Source organism: Pristiophorus japonicus, chromosome 22 (assembly GCF_044704955.1).
Source record: "Pristiophorus japonicus isolate sPriJap1 chromosome 22, sPriJap1.hap1, whole genome shotgun sequence".
Taxonomy (NCBI): Eukaryota; Metazoa; Chordata; class Chondrichthyes; family Pristiophoridae; genus Pristiophorus; species Pristiophorus japonicus.
Genome location: NC_091998.1, coordinates 60,159,718 through 60,176,150, shown reverse-complemented (window position 1 = coordinate 60,176,150; position 16,433 = coordinate 60,159,718). Strand labels below are relative to the sequence as shown.

At 47.6% G+C, this 16,433-nt stretch overlaps 1 protein-coding gene across 1 annotated transcript; it reads right to left on the bottom strand.

The window, feature by feature from the left end:
- Positions 1–577: 577 nt before the first annotated feature.
- Positions 578–16,152, bottom strand: LOC139234644 (sialic acid-binding Ig-like lectin 13). The gene is made up of 8 exons (XM_070865329.1): positions 16,113–16,152; positions 8,176–8,541; positions 7,383–7,676; positions 6,190–6,471; positions 4,904–5,179; positions 3,771–3,861; positions 1,756–1,837; positions 578–664 (listed from the first exon to the last, which is right to left on the bottom strand). The coding sequence occupies exons 1-8, from the start codon at positions 16,150–16,152 to the stop codon at positions 578–580; spliced, it is 1,518 nt and encodes a 505-aa protein (XP_070721430.1).
- Positions 16,153–16,433: the final 281 nt, after the last annotated feature.

The following is a 16,433-nucleotide window of genomic DNA, read 5'->3' as shown; positions in this document are numbered from 1 at the left end:
AGAATCCCGGGAATATATGGAACATTTAGCTCGATGGGTCAAATGGTCTCTCTCATCTGCACTTCCAACATGCAATGCACACTGACCAGATGTTCAGGGAGAAGGGCTGAATAGGGGAAGGGGCAGGGTTTTGGGACTGAGGGGGTCACTCTTACACAGAGCTAGCACAGGGGGAGATGGCCCGATTGGGCGAAAGGGTGCAGGAACAGGACTAAGGGGATTGTTGTTCGAATGCGATGGGCCAAATGGCCCGTAGAATTCCCGGACTCTACGCAGAGAACTCGTAGCACCGCCTCCACCCAACACATTTGATGATTGTGGATGAGAGGTGTTTGTGCAGAGAGAGGCGGGCCTTTGAATCTCTTGCCCCAATGGGTCAGCATCAAGTTGTCCCAGGTCAAGCATTTCATCCCAATCGCGTCAAGCGCAAAACCTTTCCGTCCCGTCCCTCCTCCCAACATCTCCCCAGCAGGTTGTCTGTTGTTACCAGGAAAATCAAACCCTCCCTCGCTTTGATCCTCACCCCTCCCCCGCTCTCCCCGTTTCACTCTCAGTTTCACTGCAATCTGATCTGTGCCTATTCCGAGTCCTCGCCCCTGTGGACAGTCCCGTCACCACTGGGCAGCATCCCTTCGCCTTGCTGGCTGCGATACTGGTTGGGATCCTACAAAAAGAATGGAAGCACAAGATATTCTCACATCATTTACCAGGGCTGATAGGGTTAAATTTCCACGCCGACTCACTAGTGTCAGCTGTGGCTCAGTGGGCAGCACCTCTCTCTCACCTCGGAGTCACAAGATCATGGCAGCCAATTTGCATCCACAAACAGCAATGTGATAATGACCAAATAATCTGTGTTTACTGTGAGATTGATTAAGGGATAAATATTGATCCAGGACACATGGGAGAACTCCGCTGTTCTTTTTTGAAATAGAGGTCCTGTGATCTTTTATGTCTATTGGAGAGGGCAGATGGGGTCATTAGGTTTAATGTCTCATCCGAAAGACGGCATCTTTGAGAGTGCAGTGCTCCCTCAGTAATGCCCCGCCAACAGTGCAGCACTGCAGTACCGCTCCTGTGGCAGTGCAGCGCTCCCTCAGTACTGCCGCTCCGACTGTGCGGAACTCTCTCAGAACTGCTCCAGTGACAGTGCAGTGCTCACACAGTACTGCTCCACTAACAGTGCGGCGCTCCCTCAGTACTGCCCCTCCGACAATGCAGCACGCCTTCAGTACTGCCCCTCTGACAGTGCAGCTCTCCCTCAATACTGCACCTCTGACAGTGCAGCACTCGCTCAGTACTGCACTTCTGTCAGTGCAGCACTCCCTCAGTACTGCCCTTCTCTCAGTGCTGCACTCCCTCAGTACTGCCCCTCTGACAGTGCAGCACACCCTCAGTACTGCCCTTCTGTCAGTGCAGCACTCCCTCAGTACTGCCCCTCCGACAGTGCAGCGCTCCCTCAGTACTGCCCCTCCGTCAGTGCAGCGCTCCCTCAGTACTGCCCCTCCAACAGTGCAGGGCTCACTCTGTACTACAATGGGAGTGTTGGCCTGGAATATGGGACAATCTCTGGAACAAGTCCCGAACCCACGCACTTCTGACTCAGTCGTGAGAGAGAGAGAGAGTGTTATACCTTCTGATCCAAAGCTGACACCCTGGGCAGAAATTAATGGACAACCCAACCCGGAATCTCCAACACATGCTGTCTACATGCTGAGACTGAGGCTTCAGACTAAGTGCAAATAGCTCCTGTACCTGGTGTTTCGCGGAGAATGGGCTGTGGGTCATTGCAATGTCACTGGTCGCTGAAGCTCTCTCCTCAGTCGCTGCCTTTCTCCTGAAATATCAGAACAGGGCGCTGTGGTTATGATATATCAGAGTGTCAATGCAGGACAGACCCAGTCCCCAATGTTACAGCAACTACTGGGCTGCCTCTTTACATTGCTTTTGTCCACATGCATAGAATCATAGAATCACACAGCACAGAAGGACTCCATTTTGCCCAACGCCTTTTAGAAAGAGCTATCCAATTAGTCCCACTCCTCCTGCTCTCTCCCCATAGCTCAGCAAATGTTTCCTTTTCAAGTATTTATCCAAATCCATTTTTGAAAGTTATTTTGAATCTGCTTCCACCGCCCTTTCAGACAGTCCATTCCATATCATAACAACTCGCTGCGTAAAAATATTTCTCCTCATCTACCCCTCTGGCTTTATTGCCAATGATCGTTACTCTGCTTCCTCTGGTTACCGACCCTCCTGCCACTGGAATCAGTTCCTTCCGATTTACTCTATCAAAACCACTCATAATTTTGAACGCCTCTGTGAAATCTCCCCTTGACTGGCCCAACTGGTCCATGCCAGTGTTAATGCTCCTCAACAGCTGCCTCCCACCCCTTTTCATCTAATCCTATCAACTTATCTTTCTATTCCTTTCTCCTTCATGTACTTACCTAGCATCCCTTTAACGGCATCTATTTTGTTCGCCCCAACCACCCACTGTGGTCGGCAGTTCCACATTCTCACTACTCTCTGGGTAAAGAAGGTTCTCCTGAATTTCCGATCTTATATTGATGAGCGCTAATTTTAGACTGCCGCACAAGTGGAAACGTCTTCTCTATGTCTTCCCTATTGAACCCCTTCATAATCTTAAAGACCTATAGCAGGCCACCCCTCAGCCATCTCATTTCTACAGAAAAGAGCCCCTCACGGTTCAGTCTTTCCTGATCTCTATAACCTCTCAGCTCTGGTATCAGCCTTGTGAATCTAAATCAGGGAGAGAAAGGTCGAATATATGAATGTGCCATTATTTATTCACATCCACGGGAACATAGAAACATAGAAACATAGAAAATAGATGCAGGAGTAGGCCATTCGGCCCTTCGAGCATGCACCACCATTCAATATGATCATGGCTGATCATTCACCTCAGTACCCCTTTCCTGCTTTTTCTCCATACCCCTTGATCCCTTTAGTCGTAAGGGCCATATCTAACTCCCTTTTGAAGATATCCAATGAACTGGCATCAACAACTCTCTGCGGTAGGGAATTCCACAGGTTAACAACTCTCTGAGTGAAGAAGTTTCTCCTCATCTCAGTCCTAAATGGCTTACCCCTTATCCTTGGACTGTGTCCCCTGGTTCTGGACATCCCCAACATCGGGAACATTCTTACTTCATCTAACCTGTCCACTCCTGTCAGTATTTTATATGTTTCTATGAGATCCCCTCTCATCCTTCTAAACTCCAGTTAATAAAGGCCCAGTCGATCCAGTCTCTCCTCATAGGTCAGTCCTGCCATCCCGGGAATCAGTCTGGTGAACCTTCACTGCACTCCCTCAATAGCAAGAATGTCCTTCCTCAGATTAGGAGACCAAAACTGAACACAATACTCCAGGTGAGGCCTCACCAAGGCCCTGTACAACTGCAGTAAGACCTCCCTGCTCCTATACTCAAATCCCCTAGCTATGAAGGCCAACTAAAGCCCCAGTTGCTTCCCAGCCAATTGATTGTTTGTCGAGGTGTTCTGTTGGAGCACATGGTGACCTGATACAATCCAGCAGCGAGCATGCAGCAAGACGCAGCTCGGGATCTCGTCAGCATTCAACTGGATACTAGACCATGAACAGCGCATTCCCGATCATAGGGGATCCTGGGACCACTTACGGGAAGTGGTGTCTGGTGCTGAACCAGAGGGAAACAGTCACCGACTAAAGGAAAGAAAAATGAAGTACAGATTTTGATAAAAACACAAAGTTAAACTGTCTCACTTACTTTCTCACGTAATTGAAGATTAAGAATCCAGCCACTTCAGCACTCAACAAGATCGCAGCTGCCAGCAATCTTACTTCCCATCTATTGAAGCCTGTAACTGTAAATACATCTATTAATTAGTTTTAGAAAAATGCTCTGATGTACCTCGGGAGTGATGCACTCGCTCAATTTTTGAGAATTGATTCTCGGGATGTGAGCGTTGCTGGCTAGGCCAACATTTATTGCCGAACCCAAGTTTCCCCTGGGGAAGGTGTTGTTGGCCGTTCATCTTGAACCACTGGTAGCGGCTCTGATTCAAAATGATTGGCACTTCAGAGGGCAGTTAAGAGTCAATCTCATTGGTATGGGACTGGAGTCACATATAGGCCCAGATTGGGAAAGGACGTCAGGTTTCCTTCCCTAAAGGGATATTCGTGAAGCAACTTATATATAATGTGTGTATTTATACACATATCAATTAACATCACTAAAGTAGCAGATTATCTGGTCATTATCTCATTGCTGCTGGTGGGATCTTGCTGTGATCATATTGGTGGCCATGTTTCCTACATTACAACAGTGAACATTAAACTTTGAAAGTTCTTCATTGGCTATAAAATGCTTTGCAACTATATACGTGTTATATAAATGCAAGTCTTTCTTTTCCATGTAACATTTATATATGTAATATCAATATGTGTTCTATCTAAAGGTGCAATATTAATCGCCCTCCAGTTTATCCCGATCTACTCTATGCAAACCGCTAGTAAATCACCCATTAACCGGCTGAACGGAGAACGATCCCGAAAAGTTTAATCACCTTTCACGCACAGGTACACCTTGAACATGACTTCTCTGATTTTTAAATTCTCATCCTTGTTTTCAAATCCCTCCATGGCCTCGCCCCTCCCTATCACCGTAAACTTATCCAGCCCCACAATGCTTCGAGATCTTCGAGCTCCTCTAATTCTGCCCTCCTGAGCATGCCTGATAGTAATCACTCACTGGTGGAAGGGTGTAATTACAGCGTGACATTTACATAGGCTGTTACCATTGTAACTGTGGACACTGGAACTGTGATGACAGGAAGTAAACTCTTTGCAGACAGGAAGTGCCTGAGTTTTAATAAGAGATAGATAGCGTAAACTACTTACATTCCACATTCAGATGTACAATGGCGGACATGCCATTACCCAATGGATTCCTCGCTGTGCAGTAGAAACTGGCATCACTCTCCCGTGTTACGTGACCGATGTAGACAGACTGAGCACTTGTGTTTAACTGGGTGATCCGGTTTCCGTCGATCCGGAACCAGGCGTAACTAGATGCCGGGGGGACGCTTTTGCTGCAGCAGGTTAATGTGATGTTGTTTCCCACTCTTATTCCACCTGTGGCTCCGATGATGGTCACTGTCGTCTCCTTGGGTGGATCTGGAACAAGACCAGAGAACAGCCAGCAGGTAATTCCATAGCTCTCCCGGCCAGCTTCCAATCTTCCACACTCAGTAACATTTAGCTCGCCCGACTCTGCTGTGCCATATATTAAGTCCCACTAACCCATCACCCGCTGTTGCTCGCTGATCACCATTGGCTCCTGGTCGGGCACACTTCAAATTAAAATCGTCATCCTTGTGTTCAGATCCCTCCAGGTCCCTCTCCCTATCTTTGGAATCTCCTCCATTCCGACAACCTTCTGCGATCTCTGCGTTCCTCCAATTGTGGACTATTATGTATCCCCGATTCCTTTCGCTGCACCGTTAGCGGCCCGTGCCTTCAGCTGCCTGGGTCCTCAGCTCTGAAATTTCATCCATAAACCTCTCCACCTCTCTCTCCTCCTTAAGACACTCAGACAAAATTTGACACTAAGCAACATAAGGTGATATTAGGACAGGTGACCAAAACCTGGTCAAAGAGGTAGGATTTAAGAGGGACAAAAGCAAAATACTGCGGATGCCGGAATCTGAAATAAAAACAGAAAGTGCTGGAGATCTCAGCGGGTCAGGCAGTATCTGTGGAGAGAAACAGAGTTAACGTTTCAGGTCTGTGACCCTTCCTAAGAACACATGCTGCCTGACCCGCTGAGATTTCCAGCACTTTCTGTTTTTATTTCAGATTCCAGAATCCGCAGTATTTTGCTTTTGCATTAAGGTTTAATTCACGGCCACATTCTTCGAGCAATGCCGAGATCTGACGAGGGGTCATCGACCTGAAACGTTAACTCTGTTTCTCTCTACCGATGCTGCCTAACCCTCTGAGATTTCCAGCGCTTTCTGTCAGGATTTAAGAGGTGTCTTAAAGGAAGAGCGGGAAGAAGAGACAGAGAGTGTCCGTGTGTGTTTATGCTTGTGAGACTGTGTGTCATAGAATTGGTAAATTCCAGTCTCCCATAGATATTAAGTTTTTTTGTATTTAGAGAGATGTGGACTTATCTGTACACTCACATTCCACAGTGATGGTTATGATTCTCTCCATCGCTCCATGTTCATTCTCCGCCGCACACTGATAGTCTCCAGCGACCCGGTATGTAACGTGAGCAAACTCCAACCACAGCTCGTTGTTGGAACTTGTTCTGTTCCTTGTGACACCAAGATGTCGCCACGTCAGGTTAGAAGCTGGGAAGCTCTCCACAGAGCAGAGTATCACTGTATAATTCCCTTCTTTTATACTGATCGATGAATCATTAATCATGTCAAGAGAAGTAATGGAGAGCATGCGTGGTGCATCTAAAAAGAAATAAAGATCAGTTAACTTACACTGGCTGTGAAGAACTTTGAGAGATGAGGAGAACATGAATCAGAGACAGTCCCTCGGGATCGAGGAAGACTTGCTTCCACTCTTAGCATGAATTCTTACGTGGCTGCAGAGTCTAATACGAGAACCACAATCTCTGTCACAGGTGGGACAGACAGTGGTTGAGGGGAAGGATGGGCAGGGAGCCTGGTTTGCCACACGCTCTTTCCACTGTCTGCACTTGATTTCTGCATGCTCTCAGCGACGAGACTCGAGGAGCTCAGCGCCCTCCTGGATTCTCTTCCTCCACTTATGGGCGTCTTTGGCCAGGGACTCCCAGGTGTCAGTGGTGATGTCGCACTTTATCAGAGAGGCTTTGAGGGTGTCCTTGTAACATTTCCTCTGCCCGCCTTTGGCTCATTTGCCAGGGCCGAGTTCCGAGGTGTGATATCAATTCACATTCCTTCATCAAAATCCATGCCGATATATTAGTGCCAGACTGAGGGAGTGCTGCACTGCTGGAGGGGCAGTACTGAGGGAGCACTGCACTGTCAGAGGGGCAGTACTGAGGGAGCGCTGCCCTATCAGAGGGGCAGTACTGCGGGAGCTCTGCACTGTCAGAGGGTCAGTACTGAGGGAACGTTGCACTGCCGGAGGGGCAGTTCTGAGGGAGTGTGGCACTGTTGGAGGTGTTGTGTTTTTCACGAGACATTAAAGTGATGCTCCATCTGAATGTAAAAGATCCCATGACATTATTCAAAGAAGAGTTCTGCCCAGTGTTCTAGCCAATATTTATCAGTAAAAAACCAGATGATCTGGTCATCGCTACTTTGCTTTTTGGGATCTTGCTGTGCGAAATATTGCCTATAACGGATAATGTATAATAAAGGATGTCCGTACTTACATTGCACAGTTAATGTGAGGGATTGCTCTGATGAAACAGATGGATATCTGACTCTGCAAGTGAGAGATTGCCCTTGGTGTTTGAGTGATGGGATCAGGGTCAGAACAGAAGTATATGTCAGAGTGTCGCCATGCTGAGTTGCACTGTTTGAGACTGACCCGGGTATGTCAGTGGCATTGACCCAGGTTAAGACAGGTATTGTTCCATCGCAGGTGGTGTTGAAGGTGCAACTTATGTCCACACGCTTTCCGGCAATAATTCCAGCAGGGAATATCAGGGGTTTATCTGTAAAATCTAACACACAGAGAAAGGTTCCTTTTAGATAAATATAACGTGAAGCATCAGTTCAAATAGAAATCACAGTCCCGCGAGAGAAAGTACTTTTACAGATAATGTCAGAATTGAGAGGTTCCAACGATCAGGAATGACTGAACAGGCTGAGCGCTTTTCTCTGTGGAACTCTGTGTAACTTTGAGATCGGGAAATGCGCTAAATAATCGCAATTTTTTTCTTTTGTCTCTATGTAAGACGTTTAAACACGATTAGAGAGATAGATGGGAGTCGATTACCTGATAATATTGATGGACACTCTCGGGACATTTAACCAATAATAATAAAGTGAGTATGAGTGGTCGCTTTAGGGCTGAACTGGAAGGTATCGCCAGGTTATTGATGATCAGACGCTGCGTTACAATAAGCTGTGTTTTGTCTTATTATGTAATCGCCACAGTTTATGTTATTGCCCATTGACAGTTGAGCTTGAATTGTTGAGTAATTATAACACAGCACTTACCAGAAACACAAAGCCGTGTTACGGGATAGTTGTTGTAGCGATCGTTGTTTGGAAATTCTATTCTGAAATAATAAGGTCCGGCATCTTCCTGTGTGATGTTGTTTATAATCAGAGAACAGTCGCCATCTTTCAGGTCTCCAGACAGCCGGGTCCGATGACGGAACCGTGGCAACTCGCGATTACGATTCTTGGAATGAAAGGCTACAGAGGACAATGTATTTTCCTCGTTATTATACCAGATTCCAACTCGCGGTTGGTTTGCCAGACGCAATGGATAACTGTAATTACATGGAATCTGCACACACAAACCTTCCTGTGCTCTCACATCTCGTGGAGTGATGCAGTTCCACTCTTGGGACATTACAGCTGAGGAGAAAAATGTCAATATTTAGCACTGGATGTCTTGTCGATCCACTGGACTCGATATCCACCCCCTCCATCACTGGCGTACAGTGGCTACAGGACAACCCGAGAACTCCCCAAGGTTACACTCACGGCACGCCCCTCCGCTGTGACCTCCATCACCCAGAAGGACACGAGCAGCAATGTGATGGGATGTCCATGGCCTCCAGGTCACACAACATCCTACCTCGGACATTTATCACTTCTGCTGCATCGTCGCTGGGTCAGTATCCTGGAGTTCTCAACCTAAAATCATTGTAGGAGCACCTTCAACACAGGGACTGCAGCGGGTCAAAGAGAAGGCCCACCACCTCCATCTTCTTAGGGCAACTCGGGATGGACGAGTATATTACATCTACTACATGACCTTATCTACTCCTTCTGTTACTTCTTCAAAGAATTTAATAAGTTTGGTCAAGCACGATCTTCCCATTTGAAATGCATTCTTTATTATATTTTCAGATATTTTCAGTTACTAGATGTATTTTGAGTAAAGATTCCATGATTTTTTCTAACTCCAACGTTAAACTAATTGGTCTGTAGATCGCTGGAATTGTTCTATCTCTCTTTTTAAATATAGAAATAATATTAGCTGCCCGCCAGTTCTCTGGCACTATTTCCTTTTCAAACCAATTTTAATATACATACGTGTGTAAAATACCTCTGCAATCTCTTCCCTAGCTTATTTTAGTATGCACGGGTGCAAACCAGTCAGACCACGACCTTTAACCTGTCTAAGTTGAACTAGTTTATCAATTCGCTCGCCCCTTTTCAATCTTAAATGTCTTGATATATTTTGATCTATTCCCCTAATGTCATGACCACCCTGTTCATGTCCCTGGTAAGTACTGAGGCAAAGAAATCCAAGAATGTATATAAAACACAGTACACCACGCTCTGTGATTGGCGGGGGGCTACTGAGCAGGAAAGGTTGGGCACCCACCTGTGTTCAAGCCTTTTCCTCAGCACATAATGTTTCTGTAAGTGAAAACACTTCTTGACCAAACAGATGGCTCCAGCAACTGAACGGATGGAAGGGAATCCTGGACACGGGAGTGAACAGGTTCATTCCATGTTGGTTCATGGACCGTAGGACCTTGTTTAGTGAAACAAGTCTTCCACTCATAATGAATAAAAGACGCACCAATTGTGATGCAGGAGTAATGGATTAGAAACCATTAGAACGCAGGCCATGTTATCCATTATAAATCAATAATTAGCCGACATTTATTGTTTTCTCTTCAACCCAGCTGATTGGCTAAACTAGTTCAGTCTAATTGGCGCACTTCGTCTTTTCATTGTCTATGGAATCACTTTGGATCCTCATTGTTTAAAGGATTAGTTTAGATACAAAACCAATATTGTTGTAGGTTGATTCTATTGCAGCATTGCAGACTGACTGGTCCCCAGCTCAGCACGGGCCCTGCTCCACCACTGTAGACTGACTGGTCCCCAGCTCAGCACGGGCCCTGCTCCACCACTGTCGACTGACTGGTCCCCAGCTTAGCCCTGCTCCTGCTCCAGCAGACACTCTGAAGCTCAGCAGCAAAGCGCCTCCAGCCTGAGCTCTGAATGTGTCAGAGGGGCAGCTGTGTTGGGCTCATGACTTTCACAGACGGTCTCACTGCGCGTTTGTTAAACTGAACTGGACCACACAATAAACATTGATGTCAAACGCCTCTTGTTCCCTGTCCTTCTACATGGTTTCAGCAGGAAAGAAAAATAGTTGCTGTAAAGGAACTTAAATCATAGAATCTTCGCGCTCAGGAGGAGGCCATTCGGCCCGTCGTGCCTGTGCAGGCTAATTGATAAAGCTATCCAATTAGTCCTAGTCCCCCACTCTTACCTAATAGCCCTGCAAATGTTTACACTTTAAGTTTATATCCAACTCGCTTTGGAAAGTAATTATTGAATCTGCTTCCACCACCCTTTCAGGCAGAGCAGTCTACCGCGAAAGACAGTGGGAGTGGGATTAGTTGGATAGATCTACCAAAGAACCAGCACAGGCATGATGGGCAGAATGGCTTTCTTCTGTGCTGCATCATTCGATGAATCTATGAAATGTAACTGGACAGCTGATCAAAGGCAAACAGGGAAGCGCTGTATATTTGAGCGAGCACAGGGATGTTGGGTGAATGGGAATTGGTGCGAGTTTGTACACGGGGTCACTGCTGAACTTGGTCCCCAATTGTTATGTATGCATTTTAATGTATGTACTGTAATATTAGATCACTGAATGTATTTCACTCTGTATACACTATACCTGTACCACCAGAGGGTGCTGCTGCTGGAGACCTAAGGGTCACCTGTACACTGCAAGTATAAAAGGGAGCCTCCCTCTTGGTGTCCTCACTCTCATCATCATAGGCAGTCCCTCGGAATCGAGGTAGACTTGCTTCCACTTCCAAAGTGAGTTCTTTGATGGCTGAACAGTCCGATATGAGAGCCATATAGGTCCTGTTATAGGTGGGACAGTCATTCGTCGAGGGAAGCTGTCGGTGGGGCTGGTTTGCCGCACGCTCCTTCTGCTGCCTGCGCTTGGCCTCTTCATGCTCTTTGCATTGAGACTCGAAGAGCTCAACGCCCTCCCGGATGGACTTTCTCCACCTCAGGCAGTCTGCGGCCAGCGTCTCCCAGGTGTCAGTGGTGATGTCGCACTTTACCAGGGAGGCTTTGAGGATGTCCTCATAATGTTTCCACTGTGTTCCTTTTGCTCATTTACCATGAAGGAGCTCCACATAAAGCATTTGCTTCGGGAGTCTCGTATCTAGCATGCGTACTTTGTGGCCTGCCCAGCGAAGCTGATCAAGTGCGGTCAGTGCTTCAATACTGGGGATGTTAGCCTGGTCGAGGACACTGATGTTGGTGCGCCTGTCCTCCCAGGGTATTTGCAGGACCTTCGGCGACATTGTTGGTGATATATCTCCAGCGACTTGCGGTGCCTTCCAAACATCGTCCATGCCTCAGATCCATACAGGAGGGCGGGTATTACTACAGCCCTGTAGACCATGAGTTTGGTGGTAGATTTGAGGGCCTGGTCTTCAAACACTCTTTTCCTCAGACAGTCGAAGGCTGCGCTGGCATACTGGAGGCGATGCTGAATCTCTACAACAATGTCTGTCTTTGTTGATAAGAGGCTCCCGAGATATGGGAAATGGCCCACGAGTTCTCCTCAATCATCTTCTCCCTGTGGCCGAGGAGCTCCTCCCAGAATGTATTGTATAGGGTTAATCACATAGGGTTAATTATGATATTTTGAATTTACAGTGTGTTTCTGCTTCATGCCATGTGGAATGTTGTTGATGCAGAGGAAGAGAGAGAGAGAGAGACCTTGATGCGCATACCATCTTGTTTATGGGACGATCGGCGCCTCCTGGTCTCATGCTTTGTGGAAGAACAGCTGAGGCCTTACAGATTAGGAGTTGGCCATAAGCCACATGCACCCATGTTTGTTCAATAGTATAAAGAAACTAAACTGTCCAGTAGCTCTTTGAACTTCACCTTAGATCGTGATTAGCGAGCGGTGCCAGGATCCCGAGGCTCCTGACCAGCCGTCGTTGCAGAGTTCCCGACGGGTAGAAGGCCGTGAGTTTTGTTGCATCTTATCATACTTCTCTTTTCTTCGTAAACTGTATTATTATGTTTCTTTTCTTTCAGTAAACGGTATTTTATCTTTACTTCATTTGTCTTGTCTCTTATTTAACATTCATACAGATCCCGAACCTGGGTCTATTATTGTCGATCCAAAACATGGAATCACAATGCGGATTTCGTCTCCTATGGGACACAACAGACATGAAATTTGCAGCACACCAGTTGCAGATAAATGCAGGGAGCAGCGCCAGCCCTTATACATGGCCTTTTTTGATCTTACAAAGGCCTTTGACACTGTCAACTGCGAGGGTCTATGGAGCGCCCTCCTCCATTGCGGATGCGCCCAAAAGTTTGTCAACATCCTTCGCCTGCTTCACGATGACATGCAGGCCGTGATCCTTACCAACAGATCCGTTACAGACCCAATCCACGTTCGGACCCGGGTCAAACAGGGCTGCGTCATCGCTCCAATCCTCTTCTCAATCTTCCTCGCCGCCATGCTCCACCTCACAATTAACAAGCTCCCCGCTGGAGTGGAACTAAACTACAGAACCAGTGGGAAGCTGTTTAACCTACGCCGCCTCCAGGCCAGGTCCAAGATCACCCTAATCTCTGTCGTTGAGCTGCAGTATGCGGACGACACCTGTGTCTGTGCACATTCAAAGCTGAACTCCAGGATATAGTCAATGTATTCACTGAGGCATATGAAAGCATGGGTCTTATGCTTAACATCTGTAAGACAAAGGTCCTCCACCAGCCTGTCACTGCCGCACAGCACTGCCCTCCAATAATCAAGATCCACGGCGCAGCCCTGGACAATGTGGACCTCACTCTAGGAGCTGCAATAAAGGACTTAGGTACTGCAGTTCAAGTACTATAACCTTACCTCGTGAAGTCATTATTAGAGTGCTTGCATATACTACAATTGGCGACGAGGTTACGAATTTCCACGCAAAATATGTCTAACCTAAGCAACTTCCAACAATTCGCTGATGGGGAAGATTGGGATGCCTTTGTGGAAAGGCTAGAACACTTTTTCATCGCGAACAACCTGGCTGGGGACTCACCGACCTTGCTGGCAGACAAGCGTAGAGCCATCTTGCTCAGCAGTTGTGGACCCAATGTCCACGGCCTCGTCAGGGACCTGCTAGCCACAGCGAAGACGCCAACCAAGACCTATGTGAAGCTCATAACTTTAATACAAGAACAACTCAAACCTAAAGAGAGCATCCTCACAGCCAGACACCAGTTCTACACCCACCGGCGGCCCGAAGGCCAAGAAATTGATAAATATGCTGCAGATCTGAGACGATTGGCTGCACCGTGTGATTTTCGCGATCACCTCACCGAAGCACTAAGGGACATCTTCGTTATTGGAATCGGCCACGAGGGCCTCCTCCATAAACTGCTCTCTGCGGACACTACGGTCACCCTGCAGAAGGCAATCAAAGTGAGCCTGGCCTTCATGATTTCGGTCTGCGACTCCAAAAGGATGATGACTCACCCCCAGGACTCTAACCCGACGAGTACAGTGAACAGAATGGCAACTTTCAGAGGCAAGACTGCTGCCCCGAGTCCCACAACCCTGAGTCTGCCACATGGGGCCAACCGGCTCGCCCCGTGCTGGCGCTGTGGAGGAAACCACAGAGCCCACCAGTGCTGATACAAAGACTATACCTGCAAAGGCTGCAACACTAAAGGTCACCTTCAGTGAACGTGTAGAAGAAGTTTTACTCACCGAGTCGCTGAAGAGTTGGCCGATCACCCGGGCTCCAGTGCTGATGAAGACGAAGTGGCTCAGCCCCTAGAAGAGGAGTATGGAATGTATATACCTGCTCCACCAAAAGTTCCCCATGGAAAATGGATGTAGAAATCAACGGGGTTCCAGTCTCGATGGAGATCGACACAGGGGCGAGCCAGTCGTTGATGAATCAACGGCCTTTGAGAAACTCTGTGACAACCCCGCCGACGACCCAAAATGCTCCCAATCCAGGCGAAGCTGCTCACTTACACAAAAAGCACCATCCCAGTTGTTGGCAGCGTGGAGGTCCAGGTGTCCCATGGCGGCGCGATGCACAAGCTAACTTTGTAGATCGTTGCCGGTGATGGTCCAATGCTGCTGGGAAGAAGATGGATGAAGCAAGTCCAAATCTGTCGGAGCGACGAAGGCCCCCGGGCCCCGGCGATCGACATTCTACGTGGCCCCAAACTTGGATCCATCGCAGCCCCTGAAAATCCTACCGTTCGACTCGACTGCGTGGTGACGACACAGACTGCACAACTCAATGGCGAGATGATCCTACCTGAATGACCAGACCTCACCTTCTGGGCTCCAGTGGCAGGACTCCGAGGGAAGAAGATCGGCGCAGAAGGTAGATTCCCGGCGTCCGTGGCAGAACCTGGCGAGTAAAGGTTCACCGCAGCCTACCTCGTAGAGAGAAAGAAGATGGCGGCCGCACCGCGAGACGGAGCACCTGAAATCAAAATGGCCACGACCACACCACAAGGGGCAGCATTGAGGGAGCAACACGTGTCACCGAGCAGCAAATTGGATCGGGGTGAAGATTGCAAGGCCTTCTTAAAGGAGGCCGGCAACCCAAAACAATTAAAGGGACAGTTCCACTCTTGGCACAGCGATGCCGATGATATTAAGGATAACATTGTAATTAATGAATGCAGGTATATAAATGTACTGTTGAATGGTGATGCCGGTAATGCTAATGGGAGAAATGTGATGATGCTTCAAAAAGTGATGTAAATGACAAGCTTGTACTGTTGAACAGTGATGCCAGTAATGCTAACATGACAAATGTAACCAACAAAGGCAGGTATCCAAATGTAACCTTGTACAGAGATACTGATAGCACACAAGAAAGCATTGTAAGTGACAAATGTGAAAGTGTAAAGAGATATAACAGTGTCGAGTCGACTAGTAGTGGTCAGAGCCAATGTATCATGTATGCTAATGGTAGAATGAGAAATGATACCGGGTTCTACATGTATACTGACAATGCCGAAGGTAACCCCCCGTGGAAACCACCCAGGTCCAGCGGGCTACCTGACCATGTAGCCTGCTCTTCCGGGAGCAATGTGATGCCCCAGGAAGGGTTCACACACAACCAGTGGGAGCATACCCACTGCAGGGGCAGCGGTCAATGGGCAGCACAGCCACCATCACTGGCAACCTGCACCAGATCAGTCCTACCCCCCCTGGCCACTAAGGCCAGCACCGGGAGCAAGAGGCCAGTATCCTCCAGCATTCCCGGCGGAACCTGGGATGACCAAACTCACACCATCAGTGAAGGACAAGAAGGCCACACCACTCTTTGGCCCTGCCCACTACTAAACGCCACCACCTACCCATTCAACAATGTATGTACCTTACGCATAACAAATTGAACTTGTCCATCAATGCGGAATCCTCCAGCAGTGACATACCCACATGGTCTATGTATGGGGCGGAGGGAAATGGATATATGCAGCCACAAACACATGGATCACACCCGGCACCCACACAACCATCACCACAACATCTCACCGTCCACTACTGATCACCTCCCCATGTCATGGCAGTAGAACTTGGGAAAGGCTTAGGGGGGAGTGTTGTTCTGTATGCATGTTAATGTATGTACTGTAAAACTAGACCACTGAATATACCTTCACCCTGTATACACTATACCTGTGCCACCAGAGGGTGCTGCTGCTGGAGACCTAAGGGTCACCTGTACATTGCAGGTAACCCAGTATAAAAGGGAGCTCACCTCTTGGTGTCCTCACTCTAGGAGCTGCAATAAAGGACTAAGGTCATTACAGTTCACGTACTATACCCTTACCTCGTGGAGTCGTTATTAGAGTGCTTGCATATACTACACCAATCATAGCTCAATGAGAATGATCTTCTGCAAAGAATATTAACATTGTCCGAGTGACGATGATATTACCTTGGAGAAGTGACAGGAGCAAGTAAGATTTCTTGATCATTGTCCGCTCCCAGATATACCACCAATTTCTCACTCTCTAGGTCTGAAACAGAAAGGAGATAATGAAAAGTCACCTCTTGCCCAACAGCTCTCGAGGGATCAAACCTGCATTTAGACAATGTATTTACGGACTAATTTGATTCACTGTGGGATGATAGGTGCTGTGCAGTGAGTTCCAAGGCTTTAAGAAAGAAAAACAAATAAATACATGCAATTGTATAGCACCTTTCAACACTGCCAGACGTCCAAAAGCGCTTTAAATCCAATTAGGGATTTTTGAAG